A 23,559-nucleotide genomic window follows, 5' to 3' on the forward strand; every position below is an offset into this window, starting at 1 on the left:
CATCAACGTATCGCTTGAAGAAAACCGGCGAGATCCCCTTCATTCGCAACTCATCTAACGCAGCCTGTTCGATCCGCTCGAGAGCTATAGAAGCCACCACCGGACTCAAAGGTGAACCCATCGGGACTCCAAATTTCTGAGCGTAGAATCTTCCGTTGAATTGAAAAAATGTAGATTTAAGCACTAAGTCCAAAAGTTGCAAAAAACTACTTTTTTCAATTTTCGTGTGTTGTTCAATTTCATCCCAACGTGATTCGATCGTTTCCATCGCAAAATCCACTGGGACGTTCGTAAAAAGTGAAACGACATCCAGTGAGAACAAAACCGTCTCTGGGGGGAGAACAATTTTTCTCATCTCGTCGACGAACTCGAAGCTGTTGTTGATGTGGCGATTTGTGTTCCCAGCTATTTTATTCAAAATACCGGTGATATATTTTGCTATTTTGTAAGTAGCAGTACCTATCGTGGAGACTATCAGACGGAGTGGCCTGCCTTCCTTGTGCGTTTTTGGGAGGCCATAGGCTCGCGGAGGGTTACAATGATACACCTTTAATCGGTACATCGTGCGTTTGTCAATGTAATCCCGCTTGTGCCAATCAGTTATGACGGCGTTTATTTTTTTCAGAGTGGAAACTGTGCAGACCTGTCCGGAGGTCTGCAACCCGGAAGCAACACCGGTGAGCAACCCGACCTCGAACTACCGAGGAAACTATGCGCTGCCCGGCTAGCACGCTTGCTGGCCGACTGACTGACCAACTGGCTCGCTGCACGCTTGTGACGAATGACGCGGTATCACACATCCCCCTCCTATCCCAAAAAAAATGATTTAATATAATTAAAAAATAACTGTTTTGAAATCGTTTCTTTTTATTAAGTTAAAAAAAATGCAAATCGACAATAAGTTTGTTTTTGTTTTAGGAAACTCGTCTAATTGGCATTTGCCAAGCATCCTATCGATGGACTGATGTGAAATAGGTACAAACAACTTGCGCTACAATTCGTGGCCGATGTTTTCATATCTCATTTCCACCTCTCTTTCAATTTCCGTTTAACGAAATCATCCTAAACACTTCGATGAAATTAGATCTCTATTTGATCATCGACTAGCTAAGCGACAATTATTCAAAAAATTGCGAACTATAACTCAAATAGATATTTTATAACACTATGCAAGCAAGTTGTGTTGTAGTGGTTTTAAGCTTAGTCACACGTTTAGGCGCCCGCACAATAGCCCGTTGGACGTCGCGTCTGCGTTTTAGTACTCAACGACAGCGTTGACAGCTGACGCGACGCGACGTCTTACGTGCTATTGTGCGGGTGCCTTTTGTTTCTATATTGCATAATATTTTTGTTTGCGTTCCACAGATTTGATACACGGTTGACATATAATCTATAAAACGGTATTATAATTCAACGATTACTCATTTGAACTCTGAGTTTAATCGAGAAAACCTATATTCCATATTTCTTTTATTCATTTTCTCGTTTTAACTGCGCATATCACAAAACTTTAAAAATTTAATTGGGGGCAGTTAGTATGAAGATGTTAGATCTAAGTTTAACGTGAATTTTAGCTATTGTCGCGGAACCCTAAAACCGGGGTTTTTGTTAAAATCAGCGCCGGCGACATTCATTGACGATATATCATGTTGACCAGACGTCTAACAAACATATTCCAAGTATCGGCACCGGACAACAGCAAGGGCTGTCGACTGCCAAAGTGTTCGTTAAATTGATATGATTTTTTTTACCATTTCTGGTTGGCAAGATTGTAAACTACCAGCGTTAAAGCTTCAGTTACCAACTGCATCAAAATATTATTAAATTGCGATACACAAAAACTTTCGATAAAAACTGCCGGGGAAAAACCCGTGATATGAATTTCTAATTGGCTAATTGTGATATCTAATGATTTAATTGTGTATTTTGATCCAAATTCATGAGGATAAGCTCAAAGCTCACGCACAAAAGATGGTTTATTTTGTATTGTACTTTTGTATATTGTAAGTACTCATCTTGTATTTTTTTTTCAAACTTTTCTTACAACCCGGTAAAATTACGAAATAACCTCTCGGCGCGTTAAGAAACTATAACTGTTCCCTCAAGATGCTATCAAGGTTTGCTATTCACCCTTAAAACTGGACACACACTTTTTCATTTTTTCAATTGTCAACCTATGTGTTCAGGCTGTTTTCTAGACTTTCTCATTGTTTTCTATCATCTCAAGCTGTCTCCTCAACCATCTTGATTATTAATTTAATGAGATACCGAAACCGTCCTCTCAACATACTTTTCGTTTCCAGGAGCAGTTATTACTCAGTTGAAATCCTATCGAGCTGCTCTCTCGAAATGTTCCATAGTTCTTATATCAAACTGTTAAGTTCAAATTTATTCCTTGAATGGGAAAACTGTTCTTTTCAATTGTGTTTTGTCAATTCAAAACTATCCTGTAAGCTCGCATGAAATCAGTTCATCAATTTATACGAGCTATCACCTGGACACGCTTTATGGTTCATTCTTATTATAAGCAATCTTCAAACTGTCCTCTTGATACCCTTTCTTCCTCCTTTCAAATTGTCCCCTCGACACGCTCATAGTTGCCTCATTTCTCAAGCTGTTCTTCGAACTCGCTATATTTTCAAATTAATTTCAAAAAGTCAACACGTTTTTTTTTTTCAAATTGAAAGTAGTCCTCTCGCATTACATTTCAATCTTATTTCAAGCTGTCATCTTAACCGGCCTTCTAATTTCAAGCTGTTCTCTCAATTCGCTTGAAATTTCTATTGATGCTTTCAGGCTGTCCTCTCAACTCGCCATTCAATTTCAAGCTGTCCTCTCAACTCGCTCGAATTTCTATCGATACGTTTAGGCTGTCCTCTCAACTCGCCTGTCAAATTCAAGCTGTTCTCTCAGCTCGCTTAAAATTTCTATCGGCTGTCCTCTCAACTCGCCTTTCATTTTCAAGCTGTCCTCTCAACTCGCTTGAAATTTCTATCGGTACTCTCAGGCTGTCCTCTCAACTCGCCTGTCGATTTCAAGCTGTCCTCTCAACTCGCTTGAAATTTCTATCGGTACTTTCAGGCTGTCCTCTCAACTCGCCTTTCAACTTCAAGCTGTCCTCTCAACTCGCTTGAAATTGCTATCGATACGTTTAGGCTGTCCTCTCAACTCGCCTTTCAATTTCAAGCTGTCCTCTCAACTCGCTTGAAATTTCTATCGATACGTTCAGGCTGTCCTCTCAACTCGCCTTCCAATTTCAAGCTGTCCTCTCAACCCGCTTGAAATTGTGAACATGATCAAGCTGTCCTCACGACTTGCTTGAAATTTAATTTTGATTTCATGTTGTTTTCTCAACGAAACTTCAATGCCTAATTCACCAATTCCAGTTTCGGTATTATTTCACAACCCGCCGGAAATCATTCAACAGCGTTGCTTTTTGTTTCAACTTCACATCACTTAATGAGTACTCGAATTACTCATTTTATCACGGTAATTAACAAACTGATTGATTTTCAATCAAGTTTGATGAAAATAAACTCAGCGTGAATCAATGACCACGTTTGTTTACTTTTTCGGTTCGGTATTTTTTTGGTATTTATAATTTCTTGTTTTTATGTTATGTAACAAGAAATTACCTGTCACGGTCGCCAAATGTGCAGACCTGTCCGGAGGTCTGCAACCCGGAAGCAACACCGGTGAGCAACCCGACCTCGAACTACCGAGGAAACTATGCGCTGCCCGGCTAGCACGCTTGCTGGCCGACTGACTGACCAACTGGCTCGCTGCACGCTTGTGACGAATGACGCGGTATCACACAGAAACTGTTGGATCTTTATCGAGGCTAACGTAGGTTTCTTTGTCGTTTAAAAGTTCACGCATTTTTTCCTCGTATTCGTTTCTTTTAATAACAACGATAGCCTTACCTTTATCTGCTTTAGTAACAAGCAGATCTGGACGAGATTTGAAAAATATTTTCGACTTCCGAATCTCTTCTCGAACCCATTCATGATTGTCATGAGCCGATTGTTTTGCGTAGTTAATGTGGTTCACAATCGCATTCGAAATATCGTTCCGAATCACAGGTGCCTGTGGATGCTGTTGTATGGCACACTCTATTTCGGAGAGAATTTTAACGTACGGCACACAATGCGGATCCGGGCAGTTGTAGCCGCTTCCCAGCTGGAGCGATCGTAAAACATTGTTTGGTAGATCTTCGCCGCTGTAGTTTTGCACCCAATTCTCACACATTTTTACTTTATCAGTTTCCGCACATATCAATTTATCGAACTTATTTGTTAATCGAACTTTGCAGCGAGCAAAAGTGTTTTTTTGTTTCCGAGATGATGACAAAATCATCATCTGAAAATCGTCGTTACTTACATAGCGTTGCAAAAGGTTCGAAATGTGCAACGCTATGTAAGTAACGACGATTTTCAGATGATGATTTTGTCATCATCTCGGAAACAAAAAAACACTTTTGCTCGCTGCAAAGTTCGATTAACAAATAAGTTCGATAAATTGATATGTGCGGAAACTGATAAAGTAAAAATGTGTGAGAATTGGGTGCAAAACTACAGCGGCGAAGATCTACCAAACAATGTTTTACGATCGCTCCAGCTGGGAAGCGGCTACAACTGCCCGGACCCGCATTGTGTGCCGTACGTTAAAATTCTCTCCGAAATAGAGTGTGCCATACAACAGCATCCACAGGCACCTGTGATTCGGAACGATATTTCGAATGCGATTGTGAACCACATTAACTACGCAAAACAATCGGCTCATGACAATCATGAATGGGTTCGAGAAGAGATTCGGAAGTCGAAAATATTTTTCAAATCTCGTCCAGATCTGCTTGTTACTAAAGCAGATAAAGGTAAGGCTATCGTTGTTATTAAAAGAAACGAATACGAGGAAAAAAAAAATGCGTGAACTTTTAAACGACAAAGAAACCTACGTTAGCCTCGATAAAGATCCAACAGTTTCCACTCTGAAAAAAATAAACGCCGTCATAACTGATTGGCACAAGCGGGATTACATTGACAAACGCACGATGTACCGATTAAAGGTGTATCATTGTAACCCTCCGCGAGCCTATGGCCTCCCAAAAACGCACAAGGAAGGCAGGCCACTCCGTCTGATAGTCTCCACGATAGGTACTGCTACTTACAAAATAGCAAAATATATCACCGGTATTTTGAATAAAATAGCTGGGAACACAAATCGCCACATCAACAACAGCTTCGAGTTCGTCGACGAGATGAGAAAAATTGTTCTCCCCCCAGAGACGGTTTTGTTCTCACTGGATGTCGTTTCACTTTTTACGAACGTCCCAGTGGATTTTGCGATGGAAACGATCGAATCACGTTGGGATGAAATTGAACAACACACGAAAATTGAAAAAAGTAGTTTTTTGCAACTTTTGGACTTAGTGCTTAAATCTACATTTTTTCAATTCAACGGAAGATTCTACGCTCAGAAATTTGGAGTCCCGATGGGTTCACCTTTGAGTCCGGTGGTGGCTTCTATAGCTCTCGAGCGGATCGAACAGGCTGCGTTAGATGAGTTGCGAATGAAGGGGATCTCGCCGGTTTTCTTCAAGCGATACGTTGATGACTGCTTGGTAGCTGCAAGAAGTGATCAACAGACTGAAACTGTCGACACCTTCAATGGATTTCATCAACGGTTACAGTTCACTATCGAGCGCGAATTGAATGGAGAAATCAAGTTTCTCGATACAATTTTGCGGCGGGAAGGAAATGGCATCACAACAGAATGGTTCCCAAAAGACGAAAAAGGCCGCTACCTAGATTTTAATTCGTTAAGTCCATATTCGCACAAAAAGAACACTGTCATAGCTTTAGTAGACAGGGAAATAAGATTATCACACGCAAAATATAGGGAAAAAACACTTAATACAGTTAGAAACATTTTGAACTTAAACAACTATCCACAATATTTTGTTGCGAGTATTGTCAAAGAACGAACACATAAAATTTATAACACTTTAAGTATAACCAATAGAAATTCAAACAAATTTGTAACTATTCCGTATTGTTCAGGATTGGGGGAGAAACTTTCAAGGTACTTATGGCAATTTGAAATTAATGTCGCCTTCCAGCCTTTAGATAAAATTAAAAATCTGATCCTAACAAAAACTAAGGACAAAATCCCCAAAAACAAAAATACCAACGTCGTGTATGAAATCAATTGTGGTAAATGTAACAAATCATACATAGGTGAAACTAGTCAGTTCTTGGAAAAAAGATTAAAACAACATAAAACGAATGTATCCACAAAACAAATAAGCACTGGACTAGCACAACACAGTTTGGAAACTGGTCACCTTTTCGACTTCGACAATACAAACATTTTAGAAAAAGTTACAGGCTATAATGCAAGAATCACAGCTGAAACTTTTTACATTAAGATTAGAGGTGACAACAATGTAGTCAATAGGCAGATAGACTCCTGTAATTTTAAGACAGCTTACGACTCTGTAATCAAAAAATTGTCACAAACACTAACATACAAATGTAAACGAAAATCAAAACAAAATGTCCCGAATCAAACTAGTATAGACGAAGGCCAGTAGTTTGTAAGATTTTAAATATTGTAAATTAAGATAAAAATTCATTGTTTAAAATATAATTTTAGTGTCCACTGAAGAGGAGCGAAAGCCATAGTAGCTCGAAACGTCTGGACAACTGGTAATAACGTTTTGATTCTAAAATCCGCCGAAAAACGTCGATGATTCAAATTACTTTAGGATTTATTTGAAAATTTAAATTTGTGAAAGATTCTACTTTACAAAGTAAATAATCTTATTGTTTTTCTAGAATACAATTTCATTTTTGTATTTGAAAAATTCCATTTAAATAGTGAAATTTCAAATTATTCTTTTTTTTAAACTTTTATATAAAATTCAAAAATAGAAACCAGTGAAATAACTGTATTATAATTTACAGATGGAAATGGAAATCGAAGACAAAAATATGAATATTACCTCTAGGTACTTTTAGATATGTAGTTTCCTCGACATAAGTACCCCCATATATTCATATCTTCCGTCCTCCCTGTCGTCATAAGCCATTATCAAAAATTTGCACTATCTTCCCCTAGCCGAGCCAATCTAATCTATCGATAAACTGCATTTCCCATTCAATCGCCAGTTTTATTCCGTTACGACCCGATAATAATATAAAACATAAATGGATACTCGTAAAACCTCCCCCGTCCACTCACTTTCAGCTAGGGATGGTGGTGGTTTTTCGGGACCAGACGGTCGAACAGCTAAAGTGCGAGAAATTCCCAAAAGGTCGAAATCGGAGCTGACAGAGGCAGGCAGCAGCAGCGGTTGCAACAACTTCAAGAAGGAACCATCATCGGCAGGTTCGACTTCCACCCCCTCACTCGTGGTTGGGGGCATGGGTTTCGGTCGGATGGCAAGCTGGATGGCTGGCTGCCTGGCCCCATAAATGTACATGAAGTGTAAAAATTAATGAAAAGTTATGATTATTGAATCTTGGATCGTTTTTTTGCCTTTTTGCTGGTTTTCGGAATATTTTTTTTCTCTCATGATTTAATAAGCTTGAAGTAGGGGGTTCAGAACGTTGCGTTCTGCATTTGACTGGATAAGCTGGAAAATCCGGTTGAGATTTGCACACTTTGATACTGAGATAAAATCCAAACTGTTGCAGTTTTTTTCGCTCTTCAGTGGATGTGACAGGGTTGAATTTCATAATTTTTTGAACGGATGTATGTGTAGAATCAATGTTTTTGCGTTCTCTTCTTCGCAGTTGGATTTTTTTCACACTTATATAACTTTTAATTAATGAAACTTTCAACTTAACAATATTTGAAGATAATATATACATACATATTTAGTTCCAAAAAAAATGAAATCGTCTGTTTGTGAAGCAATCTCAAATTTCCCTATCCAAACTAAAGGAGCTAAACCTCTGTTACTAGTACTCGCAGAATGTTCAAAATTCAAGCAATCATGTGTTAATGAGTTAAACTAGCTTATGTGAACTTATCATGAAAAAATGTCAACGGTGGGTGATATTGCATTTAACAAAAATCATGTATAGTGCACTACTGAAGAATATGCATCTGACTTGGGAGGCACAGGTTTATTCATATTATTAGCTAAATGAAATAAAAAAAATAATTTCCTCATTGAAAATTTCAAGACTTTGTGGTCAAAAACGATATAAAATAATCCATAACGAACATGAGTTTTGGTATAGTTCTCATATACGATTTTAAAAAGGCTGATGCTGTGATTTCAAGTTATATTTTTTTACTTTTCTCTTGTTTGTTTTGGCCTAGATTTTGTTCAAATTTTCCCTTTTTTCAAATCAATTTTTTTTTCCTGAATTGCCCGACCGTTGGGCTTAAAGTATATTTTTATTAAGGTTAAAAATCATCGTTCTTATTAACAACTATTATGAAGATGTCTTGTGAAATTCGAATTTCATAGTTTAAAATTTATAGTTTAAAATTTCAAATTCCAAACAATAACAAATTTCTAAGAGATATTTAGAATCATCATTTAAATTTGGCTTTTTTGGTCTGGGATGTAGATCAAACAACGATTGGTTTTGAAACACCTAACGTTTCGATCAGATTTTTCAATCTTTTTCAAGGGAATTTGCTGTCTGTTGTTTTGTCGATTTCATTTCCGTCCATTGATTGCTATTCACGTTTTTCACTGGATGGAAAAGATTTTTTTCTCATCCGTATCGTTATGTTCACGTTTCATTTAGATTTATAAACATCCGTGAAGACTATTTTTTAGGACATAAAAATTCAGAATTAAAAAATAAAGAGAAGCGAAAATTAAAAGAAGATAAATAGTAGGACTATCAAATTCGGTTTCTTGATTTAAAAGTTAAAAGAAGTAAGAAGATTAAAAAAAATTCAACATTTGAAAAGGATTTTTTTAAATAAATATGTCATAACATTTTGTAAATTTATTAATGAAATTTAATTGAAAATTCAATGCACCATTATTTTTAGTGCCAATGTTCAAATTATTTATTGGGAAGATTTTAGCGTCGTGAACTGATTTTTTTTTCAAATTTAGTCTATCACTTCTAATTTTGGTGATATTCCGTTTAAAAGTTTTGAAATATATCCGATTTGTGTTAAATCAATGATTGATAACTGCCCAAGTAACACAGATTAAGCCAACTTGCCTTAAGAAGTTTCATTCTGTTTTTATTTTTTATGCAGCTTATTTTTTGACGGTTTTACTACAGTCATGCAAAATGCTTATATTCTTGTTTCGACCATTTGTTTTCAGATAGTTTCAGAAACGCTAAAAAAGCTTTTATTAAACATACATGTTTTATAATAGCACTCAGTGCATGATTATTAAATCGCCATAAAACTCAGTGACAATTCTCAATCAAGATGTCAACACAGAACACTCTCATATTAGATTACACATATTTGAATTGGAATTCCTATTTTTACACATTTTTGATAAGTTATGTGTGTTGGTTTTGAGTTAAAATAAAAAAAAAAATTAAAATCTTTCAAAACATGAAATCACCGAAAGTGATATGAAAATCTTTACAAAATGCGTATTAAATGAAAGGGCCCAAATAAGGCCGGAACAAATTTGAAATCCTTCTTTTGTCACTCGGAGTTGGAACATCACAAGGGGGGTGGACAATAAAGAATAATGCGAAAAAAAAATTAATTGGAATAAATCGCACGAAAGCTTGTATGCAACCAAATTGCTTACTCCATCATTGCATAAAACCTATAATTCAAGTACTTTTACTATCGAATAATTCAATAAAATCAAGATTAGAAAAGGTGGAAAAACTCCCATCTTCCAAAATTTGTATTTTGGTGTTGTAATCTTGCAGATATTTGAATTTTTTGTCGAAATTTACATAAAATACTTCAAACCTTATTTTTCCCCCCTTCGGGTTTTTGGAAATTTCGAAGGGGGGGGGGGGGGGGTTGGCAAAAGAAGAAATTGATATTTGTTCCAGCCTAATATGAAAAAATAATTATTGCTTGACGCCATCATTAATCCAAGATGGCGGCTTCCACTTTAATTTTCAAAGCTGTAAATTACTGAAAATCTCATAAAACTTTCACAATATAGTTTAAAGGCGAAAGGGCTAAACGAGTAGAAGTCGAATTTCGTTTTCCGTCGACATCTTGAAATCCAAGATGGTGGCTTTCGATTGACTTTAAAAATGCAAATTATTAAATATTGCACGAAACCTTCAAAATATGGGTTTAAGTTAAATGGAATAAGCAATAAGAAGTTGATTTCAGCTTTCTGACGCCATCTTTAAATCCAAGATGGCTGCTTCAGCTTATTTCTAAAATGCTGTTAGTGAATGAAAATCGAATAAAAAACTACAATACAGACCCCATTCGTTTTTGCCAACATTCGATTTTGGCAACATTCGTTTTTTGGCGACATCCGGTTTTGGCTCATGTGCCAAAATCGAACGATTTCCATAAAAAAAAACATTGCCTTATAGTTTTCGCTGTGATAGGACTAATACAATTCAGACATAATAGCATAATAGACATCATAGAATGACATAAATAGCAAATATAGAAAAAAACAAAAACTATAAACGAAATAAGAAAAGTGCTAAATGCATCGCAAACATGATAAAAAAAATAAGAAAATTCTAAAAATAATCGGAAAATGACTTAAAATAAAAAACAGTAGTTTTAATGTAGTACTAAGTGAAAAAAAAGTTGAGAGAAACCGTTCGAATTTCGGCAACACAAAACTTTCGGGTGTGTTGCCAAAACCAAACAGGGTCTGGTTCTTCTAGTTTAGCCCTTTCATCCAATACCAATATTGTAAACCTTTCGTGCAATTTTTAGTCATTTACAGAATTTTAAAGTTTAGTTGAGGCCGTAATCTTCGATTTCAAGACGGTGTCAAAAACCAAACTTCGACTTCTACTCGTTGATTGATTTTCAGTGATTAACAGCATTTTAAGTTCAGATTATTCGAAAAAAAATTTATAAAAAAGTATAAAAAGTATCGCTGACATTACTAAAGAAAGTCTTTGAATATTTATGGAAAGATTTGTCCTATCTATTACATTTTAAACACTTCCTGTATAATCAGTTATGTAAACAATGACATTTGCCTTAACCTTAAATCTGGAGTGTCCTACCTGGGGTTTCCAAACCGGAAATCCAGGGAAACGCTTAAATATCCGTGGAATTCCAATAGCAAATAAAATTTGCTAAATTACTTAAAATTTAAACGATCCAAACTGTAAAAATGGTTCTGATTGAGCAAGAAAAATGATAGTTCTACCTTGTTATATGACTTAAACTTTAATTTTAAAAATAAAGGTTAACCCAAGCAATCAAAAGTCTCATATCTACTTAAACTCGTGCCTTCAAAGTTCGAATTTCGCTGAACAAAGGTTCCAAAGGGAATTGGTAGAGAATTTTCTCGAATGTGAGCATGAAAGTTACAAAAGGTTCCTCAAATAACCTTCTATGAACTTGAAGTTCCAAAAAGTTCCTCAAATAGCTTTTTTTGTAACATGTCAATCGCATCCACACAGTATAAAAGTTACAAATTAGGTCTCAAATAGCCTTCTGTGAACTTCAAGTTCCAGGAAGTTCTTCAAATAGCCTTTTCTGTGAAATTCAAGTTCCAAGAAGTTTCTCAAATAGCTTTCTGTGAACTTCAAGTTCCAAGAAGTTTCTCTAAAAGCCTTTTTTGAGACATGTCAATCGCATCCACACAGTATAAAAGTTACAAATTAGGTCTCAAAAAGCCTTCATGAATATAAAATATGAACGAACATCACAAAAGGGCATATAATAAATAAATCATTTTTTGGAGCTTGGAAATTGTTGAAATGTATAATTTATTTTGAAATTTCAACTAAGAACAACTTCAAGCTCACTCGCAAATAATTGTGTTGGAAAAGAGTAAATATTTTGACATTATAAAATTTCGTCCAACTGTATTTACCTACCACGAATTTATTACACATAGAAAGTCAGTTGAAGCAATTCATTAATTAAACATCAAGATAACTCAAGAATTTGTATAATTTTATGCTTAAAAAGTCTTAAACATGGAATTCCATTTTTTTTAAACTGATATTATTTGAACCGATGATTGATTTATATGATTTTCCGTAATGTTTCTTAGTAATAATCAACATGCATTTTTGCTGCTGGCCGCTGGCTGCTCTTGCGGGTATTCTAGAAAGCTTATAACCGCTTCGAATTTTAGCTGCCGGCAAGGCAACATCTAGGCGTGGCGTCTTGGCAGCGTGTTTGGCTATCATCTCGGAGGATCGGGTTCAGATCTGGTACTTGAACTAATTTCTTTCATTAGGTTCATGCTTGTCCAACACCTCTCAAACACAGAACAGAGCAGAGAACGTCTTACACTTTTTTCATTTCGGTTTCCGAGTGCACTGCTCAGCCGTTCAACGTTCACAAATCTTTTTGCAGAGTGCGCCCGATTGCGGTTGCTCTGACGGTCGGGTGGACGTCGCTCGCTCTAAAGAAAAGAGAAGGAGCTGGCTAGAAAATTGCCCTCTAGCGTCGCTGCTGTGTAGCTCAGTGTATCAAGCCAGGAAGGGATGTTTTAAATGCAGGGATGTTTTCTTCAAAAAAAGGTGTCATGCAGCGCGGAACAATGCATCAGTTGAAGAAGATTCCAATGTAGGTTTATGGATTAGCATTCCAAAATTATTTTTTTCATTTTCATGTTTCATGTGGATAAAACTGGACAAAATTCAAGTAGTTTTTTACAAAATCCGGGCATCAGGGCCGGACCAAACTTTTCTCGAAAATTGCACTGAAAAACTGGGCTAGCCCGGATGAATCTGTAAACTTAAATTTAAATTGAAATTTTGCTAAGCATTTTTTAAGTTTATTTTAATTCTACCGTATCTCCTTGGGTTAATATGGTAGAACTTGGACATTTTAAGCAAAGTTGTGTATTTTTTTGAGATAAATAACTTTGAAGAAGAAACTTAAGCACGAAAATGCTAAACAAGAAAGTTATCATTTCTATCTCGCTATTGGTGAACCCCTCGACTTTATATTTTATATCAAAATATGCGCTTTGTTATACAGAGCAAAGTTGCCTCAGACACCAGCAGTCCATCTTGTCTACCTTTGGCGATATTAATTTAGTTCCGCTAGATTGATGTTCTGTATCATTGTGCATTGTAAATTCTGACGCACTTCTAAACTTCGATCCAGACGCAACCGATGAAGACAAACCGAATTTTCTGTGAAGCTTCTCTTTCACCCGTTTGCGAACGAGTTTATCTGAACCGAGAACGCACTTCATCAGTTTGCCTGCTTCTCTTGCCCACACTTGGGTGGACGCTTGGTCGCTCTGGAGCTAACTGTGCGTTTTCTAAAGCTTCTCCGTTTGGGAAGAGCAGAGCAAAAAAAATTACACGCTCTTTCTCTGAACAGGCTAATCTGAGGAGCGATGCCAAGCATGATTAGGTTGTTTGATTGCTTGAGTAAGCGAATCAAATAATTGCGTAGCAGAACAAGCTTGCGTGCTGGCATGTATCGAACAAAGTTATAAACAGGGAATTAAGTAATATCAATTGAGGGAGGTGATAGGAGGGATGAAGATGGATGCCGAGAAACCGGCAGCACCTTATGGGAATAGTGGTGACCAAAGTAAAAGAAAAGAGGAGATTTTTTTTTGTTTTTGCTGATTAAACGTTTACTTGTGGGCTGAATAGAAGGCCGATCAAATCTGTAATGGAACTTCGAAGTTTCAATAAGAACTTAAATTTTGGGCTGAATGAAACGAACTTCAGCACATTGATTATGCTGATTAAGCTGTGTTCGACCTTTTTAGCGAGACTTTTGGTTGCTTGGGAATACTTTTAATTTCATAATGAGTTATTTTTCATTCGAAAACTTAGACTAAATGTGAAAAATGGCAAAGAATCTATAAAACCAAATAATTCCAATAAGGAAACGCTATGAAAAGAATCTGAATGTTCTGTTCACACTCATCATTTAGAATTTCCGTTTCACAAACTGTTGTCTGTAGCAAAATTATCGGCAAAGAAATGACAGATTTTGAAACAAAAGGATAGTCGCGTCGCGTCTGACAATTAACGCGATCTGATGAATAACCTGAAGTCTAGCAATGCAACTTCTCTTGAATGTGAAATTTTTTTTTTAATTACTTCAAATATTTGCTATAAGAATGAGTCTAGTCTGTCGAAAAAAGTACTTAGTTTTGAGATCTTCAGCTTTTAATTGCTAATAAGTTTATGAGGCATTAAAAAAAGATGTTGATATGTTTGGGAAACTATTACCTATCTAAAATTTTAAAAATACCAAATTGATAAGGTTTAGTGTGCAGTAGAGCGCTTAAATCTCCATTTAAAATTTTTCCCGGGACCTCGAGTATTCCCAGGAAAAGGATCGTCAAAATGGCCGGGAAATGGGCACTCTACCTTGAATCATTTATCCATGATAAATCAGATTTGGCGCTCGAAACTCCCCCGGATAGGCATTTTTTAAATCTAAATTTTAGTACATAAGTATAATCTTTTACTGGAGTTTGAAGTAAGTATGATTTATCACGAAACTTTCATTTTTCCCCAAAAAAAACCTTGATAAAATTCTATGGTAGCTCTTGAAGTTTTTCAAAAAGTTTTTTTTAAACTATTTGAATGTGTTCGACATTCTCATCGGCTCTGGAAGTGAACCCTGCAACAAAGCTCAACTCACCTTTTTTGTGTTGTGAAGAATGCTGTTATTCTTGGGGAGCTCACAACTCACAATTCGACTGTACACTTGCTCGTAGCCATATAAATTGCTAAATTAAATTATTAGCACGTTCTCGAAATCAAATATTCACCGTTCTTTTGTGATTGTGTTTTTTTTTTGCTTCATTGGGTCAGTTCTATTTTTTGAATGTGATAACCAATTTAACGGGCTCCTGGAGTGATGCCGTCCAAAAATGGATTTTCAAAACAAGTGGCCACCGAGAATTCTTTTTACATGAGGGGATAGCCGTGCTATTCCCCTTCCTTCGAAACAAAGTTCGGTCTTTTTTTTTGTGGCTCCACAAATTTAACTCTCCTTTGACGAGGTGTAAATGGGTGCGGATGCTGCGGTTATCTCCGTGCGCTCTTGGACAAAGCGAAACGAACATACGAACGAGCGAAAGGAGAACGAGTCATCCATTAGCAGTGAATCCCTAATCCTGGCAGCTTATTCACGCCCCAGAACGTGGAAGCTAAGTACGGTTTCATCACACATCCACTCGGAAATTTCGGATTGAAAGGTGGAAGTTGGCCTGGCGGATGTGGGAAGAGGAAGCTGGAACATCTACCGACCTGTGGAAAGAAAATGAGGGGATCGAGGCAGGAGGTTCATGCATCTCATTTCATGCTAACCACGTTTTCCGGATGTTGCACATGGTCCCACGCTCTCTCTATCTTCTCTGTCTCTGTCTCTGTCTCTTACCATTCCGTGTGGTGAATGTTCCGGAATGGTCAGGGATGACTCGAGTTGAGCGAGACCCAAAACCGCTTCAACCAGCCAGCGGAAGTTATGGGCACTGATGGTCGTCGGTGGATAGAACGAGCATTTAATTAACCTCGTTTAAGCGTGTACCTTTGTTCTGAGCCGGAATGAGTGATCCTTCTAGCGACTGAGGGGTAAGCTGTGAAAATTGTTCAGCTTAAGTTTGAGGAAGACCATGAAAAAAAATAACAATTATCTTATTTTTACCGATTCTTTCGAAAATTCCGAAGGAGGAAAGAAGTAAAGTTTTCTATTTAATAACTTGAAAAACTATTAGAAATTCAAGCAACAATAAAACTGTAGAAGATGGGAACGGTTCTCGTTTTTTTGTATTTAAGTTTTTTTTTTGAAATTTTCGATCTTAAATTACTTAATTTCTCGGTTTTCTGAAATACGGACTGTATGCAATTTTGTTGCGTAGAAGTATTTCATTATTTTTGTTTTTAGTTTATTGAAAATTTGAACTTATTTTTTTATTGTTTCTAGTGACAAAAGGAGGATTCATTTCAAAAAAGAAAATTTGAAACCATCCTGAGTTTTTGTTTTGATAACGTCGTGATTCAAAGATTTTGAGCTCAATTCTTATGCAGAATTAAAATATCAAAGCTTTAAAACGGCGATCCAAAACTGAATACTCAGAACTAGATTCATCATTCAAAGTTCATATAAAAATTCATGGCCATAGCCCAGAGGTAGATGGTAAACTGAATATGGTATAACACAAGCATGAACCTAAAGACGGCATGGATGGCATGACCCAATAAGTTCAAACTATTGACGTAATAAGACAAACATGATCTAATCAAAATTCATTAAAGACTACATTGACCAGGAGTGTTCCAAGTGATTTGGGTTAAATAAGACAATAATAAGCATGACACACACAATAAATTGAACATTCGACATAAGATCACATAAATGACAAATGACAAAGACGAGAATTAAAAAAAAGTGAAATAACGGATAGATAGTTAGGAGTACAGAGCAAAAAAACAGCGAAGAGTAAAGACTTCCAGTAGTAAAAAGTTAAAAGTTAAAGGTTCGATACCAGAATAAATATAATATGGATTGGATAGTTCGAAGTAACGACAGAAAAGTGCGGAATAAAGATTTAAATATTTAAAAAAGTTAAAAGGAAAGTCTTGAAACTAAAAACTAAAAAAAAACATTCAAAGTGAAACGCAAAGAGTTCAGTGGCTTAAGACAAAGAGAAAAGAATAAAAATGTTTGTAAAAAAATTATTTAAAAATAAATATTACAGAGAAAAGAATAGGAAAAGTGTAATACAAACAAAAATTGAAAAGAGAACTGCTAGAAGTCACGTATTGAAAGGAAAAAGTAAAGGTTAAAGGGTATAAAAAAACAATTCAACAGTAAAAAGTAGAATTTACGTGAAAATAGTAAGGAATGAAGTTAAAAAAATAGTGGAAAGTATGAAAAAGTAAGGAATAATCGGTCTAGAGTAAAGAGTAGTATAAAGTAGGAAGTGATGAGTGAAGAAAGAATACAGTAGAAAAAGTTACAAACGAAGAGGAAAGAAACTGAAACTGGAGGGTAAAAGGGTAAAGCACGAAAATAAAAGATTAATATTAAAAAAAAAACAAGTAAAAAAGTTTACTGCGAAACATAAATGAAGGATAGAAAATATTGAGAGTAAATGATAAAGAATAAAAAGTTAGAAAACGAGAACATGGAAAGGAATGAATAGCCAACAGTAAATTTTGGAATCAATGTTAAGATAAAAAAAAAGTTTAGTAAAGAGTATAAAATTAATTAAAGTTAATAATAAATTAAAATGAAGAATAAAAACACATTTTTTTAGGGTAAAGTGATAACAGTAAAGGAGGATGAGTAAAGGATTGAAAGTAAAATAATAGGGATTGAGTTTAGAGAAACGCATGGATGAACATTTAGAATGTAAAGAGTTAAAAATGATTTGAGAGTGATAAATAATGCAAAAATATTTAAGACTATAAAGCCAAGTTTTTAGAATGTAAAGCTTAAAGAGTTAAGGATGAAGAAAGGGCAAATAGTGGAGATCAACAAATTGCAATTGCAACAAACCTAAGGAAAGAACATCGATCAAAAGATAAGATCAAAGAGCAAGTACGAATTCTTATTGAGGTGCGTTCACTCCGTGAAAATCAATTGGATAAAAATAATGTTGTTTTTCACGTAGCCACGACGTGCGGATTATTTTGGGTGTAAGGATACAAAACTATTGGCATCTGGTCTAAATATGAAACATTATGATTAAAAGTGTCCTATTTTTGGACAAATTTTCCGAGTTTTCCTATAATTTTCATTTATTTAAGAAAAAAAGATTATATAGTCCATTTTTTTCATAGCGATAGTAGTTTTTCATTAAACTTTGGCTTGGACAGCTGAGGAATGAAATTATTGGATTATTCACTCTGATATCTCATAATGCCCTCAACTAATTGAGCTATCTGTTTCATCACTGAAATGAAATACATTTTTGAAAAGGTCGTAATTTTTTTTTTGAATTACTATCTTTTGCAAACTTAACTTGAGGTACAGTGATTCCTCAATTTTGTCAAATACCGATTATGTCTGCCCCCGATTTTGTTACCTTTTTTGTCCCGATTTTGTCACCATATTTGATTTAATTTTCAATAATGTATTCTTCCTGAACCCATTCATATCAGTTTTACCAAAAATTTTAAATGATTGTCATTTAAAAACTATTCGTTCAAAAACAAGAATTCGAGATATTTTATTATCATTGCTATAAACTTGGAACTGATTTTAAAAAACTTATATTTTTTTATTGTTCTGAATTTTTTTTAAATTTATTTTATTTTTTATTTTTTACTAGCTGACCCGGTGTGCTTTGCTACACCTTTCAAAATCAAATGATAGTTTCAAAAAATTATTCAAATTTTTATATTTTTATTGGCAATATTTTAAATCAAACTATAACATAATTTATAAGCAACCGCTATAAAATGAGAGCTGAAGCTAGAGTTTCGAATTGCAACACAAAGATAACTTAAACGAATAATCTAAATCTTGCTCTATAAATTTGTGTTAAATATCTGATAATTTGAAGCTGTCTGGGCGGTCTCAAATTAATCGTACGCAAACAATCTAACTTATAAAATATGGTTGTTTTTTTTTGATGTGTTCTGGATTTATGCTGAAAAACTGATAAGAGAGCCCCTCTCCTGTCCTTACCGTCACCCCCTGCTGAATGGAGCTCGTGATTTTTAATAATCATACCTAATTTTTTCGTTCCCAAAAATCCTCTTATATCAAATATAGTTCCTTTGGTTGTTAAGTTTTTAAGCTTTACAACAAAATTTGTATGGACCCTCCTCCTTTCTTCCCCTATCTACACTGTAAAGCGTAAGGATCTAAAACAATCGTAGAAAAATATCTCATAACCTTCGTTATGCATAAATTGAGAACTTATGCTAACATTATTGTATTGGGCTCACCTCCCTCCTCCTATGTACCTACTCACTGAAAGGAGGATGGTGTGTCAGATAATCATAGAATCATACCAAAATGATTTTCCTTGTTAAGTTTTGTCCATTTCTCGGATTTTGTATAAAACAAAGTTAAATGTAAGCCTCCTCTTCCCTTCCTAAATTCCCAATTCTATCATCGTACTGCAAGAAAGGAATTGTTTCACATAGAAAAAATATTTTTCATACTCAAAAAACTTTTTGATGCCAAATTTGGTTTCATTTGCTTGATTTATTCTCGAGTTATGCAAAAAAAATTATATGGAGGCTCCCCTTTCCCTCTTAATATCTTTCCGCTGGAAAAAAGGTGGGGCTTCAATTTATGATAGAAACATTTCTCGAATCCAAATACCTTCATATGCCAAATATGGTTCAATTTGCTCGATCAACTCTTCAGTTATACTGAAAATTATAAGGGAGACCTCTACTCTTCCTTTTTATCCACATCTTTGAAGGAGTGAGGGATACCAAATACCATAGGAGCATTTCTCGTACCCAAATATCGTTCAATGCCAAATTAGGTTCCATTTGCTGTTGTAGTTTTTGAGTTATGATGTAAAAATTGTATGAAACTCTCCTTCCTGTTTCCTTTCTCCCCACTGGAAGAAGGAAGGGTTCTCAAACAATCATTAGAACATGTCACGTTCCCAAATACTCGCCCATGCCAAATTTGGTTTTTGCTTAATTAGTTTTTGAGTTGTGTAAAAAATTATAAAAAGAGGCCCCCCCCTTAATTTCTTCCTACTGGAAAGAGGGATGGGTCTCAAATAATCATAGAAATATTTTTCGTATCCAAATACCCTCCCATGCCAAATTTCGTTCCAATTGCTTTATTAGTTTTTGAGTTATGTAAAAAAATATGGAAGAGGCCCCCTCCCCCTTTCTACAAAAAAGGGAGAGGGATCTCAAATAATCATTGAAATATTTTTCGTATCCAAATACCTTCCCGTGCCAAATTTGATTCCAATATCTTGATTAGTTTTCGAGTTATATGAAAAATTGTAAGGTAGCCCCCCTCCCCCATTCCTATCACCCCACTGAGAGGAAGGAGGGGTACCTAATATTCATTGGAATATTCTTCGCACCCAAATACCACCCCATGCCAATTTTGATACCATTTGCTTGATGGGTGCTCGAGTTATGCAAAAAATTGTCTTTTATTTGGGAGGCCCCTCCCTCCCTTATTGAGAGAGGGAGGGGTCTCAAACCATGATAGGAACCTTCCTCGGCCTCCAATACCCCCACCTGCCAAGTTTCACGCAAATCGGTTCAGTAGTTTCATAGTCTATAGGGAACAGACAGACAGACAGACAGACAGACAGACAGACAGACAGACAGACAGACAGACAGACAGACAGACAGACAGACAGACAGACAGACAGACAGACAGACAGACAGACAGACAGACAGACAGACAGACAGACAGACAGACAGACAGACAGACAGACAGACAGACAGACAGACAGACAGACAGACAGACAGACAGACAGACAGACAGACAGACAGACAGACAGACAGACAGACAGACAGACAGACAGACAGACAGACAGACAGACAGACAGACAGACAGACAGACAGACAGACAGACAGACAGACAGACAGACAGACAGACAGACAGACAGACAGACAGACAGACAGACAGACAGACAGACAGACAGACAGACAGACAGACAGACAGACAGACAGACAGACAGACAGACAGACAGACAGACAGACAGACAGACAGACAGACAGACAGACAGACAGACAGACAGACAGACAGACAGACAGACAGACAGACAGACAGACAGACAGACAGACAGACAGACAGACAGACAGACAGACAGACAGACAGACAGACAGACAGACAGACAGACAGACAGACAGACAGACAGACAGACAGACAGACAGACAGACAGACAGACAGACAGACAGACAGACAGACAGACAGACAGACAGACAGACAGACAGACAGACAGACAGACAGACAGACAGACAGACAGACAGACAGACAGACAGACAGACAGACAGACAGACAGACAGACAGACAGACAGACAGACAGACAGACAGACAGACAGACAGACAGACAGACAGACAGACAGACAGACAGACAGACAGACAGACAGACAGACAGACAGACAGACAGACAGACAGACAGACAGACAGACAGAAATTCATTTTTATATATAGATTTACATAATATTCCGTCTCGCGACATAACTTGACGAACATAATTCCTAAAATTCACTCGGTCCATGGCAACCGTTCTCCAATTCCTCGGGCACCCCACGTTCGCCAGATCACGCTCCACCTCGCTCGTTGCGCCCCCGCTCGTCTTGTTCCTACCGGATTCGTAGCAAACACCTGTTTTGCAGGACAGTCGTGCGGCATTCTCGCAACATGTCCCGCCCAGCGTATCCGGCCAGCTTTCACCACCTTCTGGATACTGGGTTCGCCGTAGAGTCGCGCGAGCTCGTGGTTCATCCTTCGCCTCCACACTCCGTTCTCCTGTACGCCGCCAAAGATGGTTTTTAACACTCGTCGCTCGAATACTCCAAGTGTACGCAGGTCCTCCTCGAGCAATATCCATGTCTCGTGCCCGTAGAGAACAACCGGTCTAATGAGCGTCATATACAGGTTACATTTCGTACGAGGGCTCAGTCTTTTCGACCGCAGTTGCTTGTGGAGTCCGTAGTAGGCACGACTTCCGCTGATAATTCGCCTCCGGATCTCACGGCTGGTGTCATTGTCTGTGGTCACCAGTGAGCCGAGAAACACAAAGTCTTCGACTATCTCCAGCTCGTCGTCGTCGATCGTGACCTTGTTATTACTGGACAAGCGGGTTCGGTCGGTCTCGGATCCGCAGGCCAGCATGTACTTCGTCTTGGACGTATTAATCATCAACCCAATCCTTCCTGCTTCGCGTTTCAGTTTGCGGTAGATGTCTTCCATCGCCGCCGATGATCTGCCGACTATATCAATGCCATCGGCAAAGCAAAAAGTTGACTGGATCTATTGAAAATCGTGCCCCGCATTTTTTTAAAATAGTGATTAAAAATATCGTGTTGTTCTAATCCATTCTGAAATTAATTTTTCATTGTTAGCTGTAGTTCAAAAATTTTATTTCTTAATCAAAATTATATAATGAATAATCTTTATTTGAACACTTTATTAAATCCTCAACGAATTGAATGGAATTTTCACCATTCGTTTAGAATAATAAAAAAAAACATACGACAAAAAGGGTATGAATAAAATGAAAATTTGTTTTTTATTCCTTAAAGAGCACAATTTTCAAAAAAATTAAAACGATGCTTTAGAAGAAATTTAAAAAATATGAAAAGAAGGATCAATTTCTGAGAGCATAAGGCATCAATAATCACATTGACGTTGACTTAGAAAAAAAATTTTATGTAAAATGATACAAAGACATAAATAATAAAAGTTTTGATTAAATAATGAACTTTCTCGATAACTGCAAGCAATTCTGACTTCTGAGAAGAAGTTACATACGGTTTCTGGACATTTTGTTTACAATTCTTCGAAAATACAGGAATTTGACCAAACTACATAGAAATTTTAAACTAAAATCAATCACTTATATTAAGAAAGAAATGTTTCGCAGTCTGGCACAGATGTGAAAAAAATTAAAATCTTTAACATAAAAAAATAAAATCGCCCTCGTTCCCTGACATATCTTTTGTTAGTTTTATACTCCTTCGATCTGAGCTTTTTCAACCCTTTGAGTGAATCTTTTAAATAATAATTATTTTTTTCCTTTTCTCTTTTGAGTTCTTTTCCTTGCTTAGCCGAATAATTCAGATTCAAACTATTATGAGCGATTCAATATCAAAGAGTGCCATTTGACGAGGATTTAGTCAATTTCGATACTCAAAATTAGATTTTTTTTGTATTTTTGTCTGACATTTTTCAATATATTGATGAGTACTTAAATAAAAGCGTTTATTTCTACCAAGGTAAATACATCTTTGAAACTTCGTGTCATTTTTTCTCCTCTTTATAAAAAAACTCTATTTTTTTATATAAATGGACTATCAGAGATTGATCCTCAAGCTTCGAGTTTTTTGGTGGATTAATCCTACGACCTTCCATCTGAATCGATCTTGGAGATTCAAGATTCAAGTCGACCACCCGGCATTTCTGCTGTACTTATTTATGATTATTTACAAAAAAAAACTTTTTAATGATATTTTTCAAACATCTCTTTTATCAATTTTTTTGTTATATAGTTTGAGAAAATGTGAAATTTATAACACAAAACATTCAAAAAAGAGAGCGTTGTGACGTCACGCCTATTATCTCTCACATATCAATTATATTATCGAGAAATAAAATTATAATATCAAATTGTCATGCTTTTAATTTTGAATCTATTGATGATATATTAGTTAGTTTAGTAAATATTTTTTTACACAATTCACTGAAATTGTGCTAAAAAAAATATCGAGACGTCACCGCGTAATGAGTCTTGAACAGAAATGAAAATGTAAGGAGGAAATAAATCGAAAAGCTAATAAA

General features: G+C 36.2%; 1 protein-coding gene across 1 annotated transcript; it reads right to left on the minus strand.

The window, feature by feature from the left end:
- Positions 1–3,810: 3,810 nt before the first annotated feature.
- Positions 3,811–4,248, minus strand: LOC129742146 (uncharacterized). Its single transcript, XM_055733989.1, has one exon. The coding sequence runs from the start codon at positions 4,246–4,248 to the stop codon at positions 3,811–3,813; it is 438 nt and encodes a 145-aa protein (XP_055589964.1).
- Positions 4,249–23,559: the final 19,311 nt, after the last annotated feature.

This window comes from Uranotaenia lowii, chromosome 2 (genome assembly GCF_029784155.1).
Source record: "Uranotaenia lowii strain MFRU-FL chromosome 2, ASM2978415v1, whole genome shotgun sequence".
In the NCBI taxonomy this organism is placed as follows: domain Eukaryota; kingdom Metazoa; phylum Arthropoda; class Insecta; order Diptera; family Culicidae; genus Uranotaenia; species Uranotaenia lowii.

Bases quoted from the DNA above. Each gene is read 5' to 3' on its own strand.
- LOC129742146 (XM_055733989.1), bottom strand. From the start codon at position 4,248: ATGTGTGAGAATTGGGTGCAAAACTACAGCGGCGAAGATCTACCAAAC.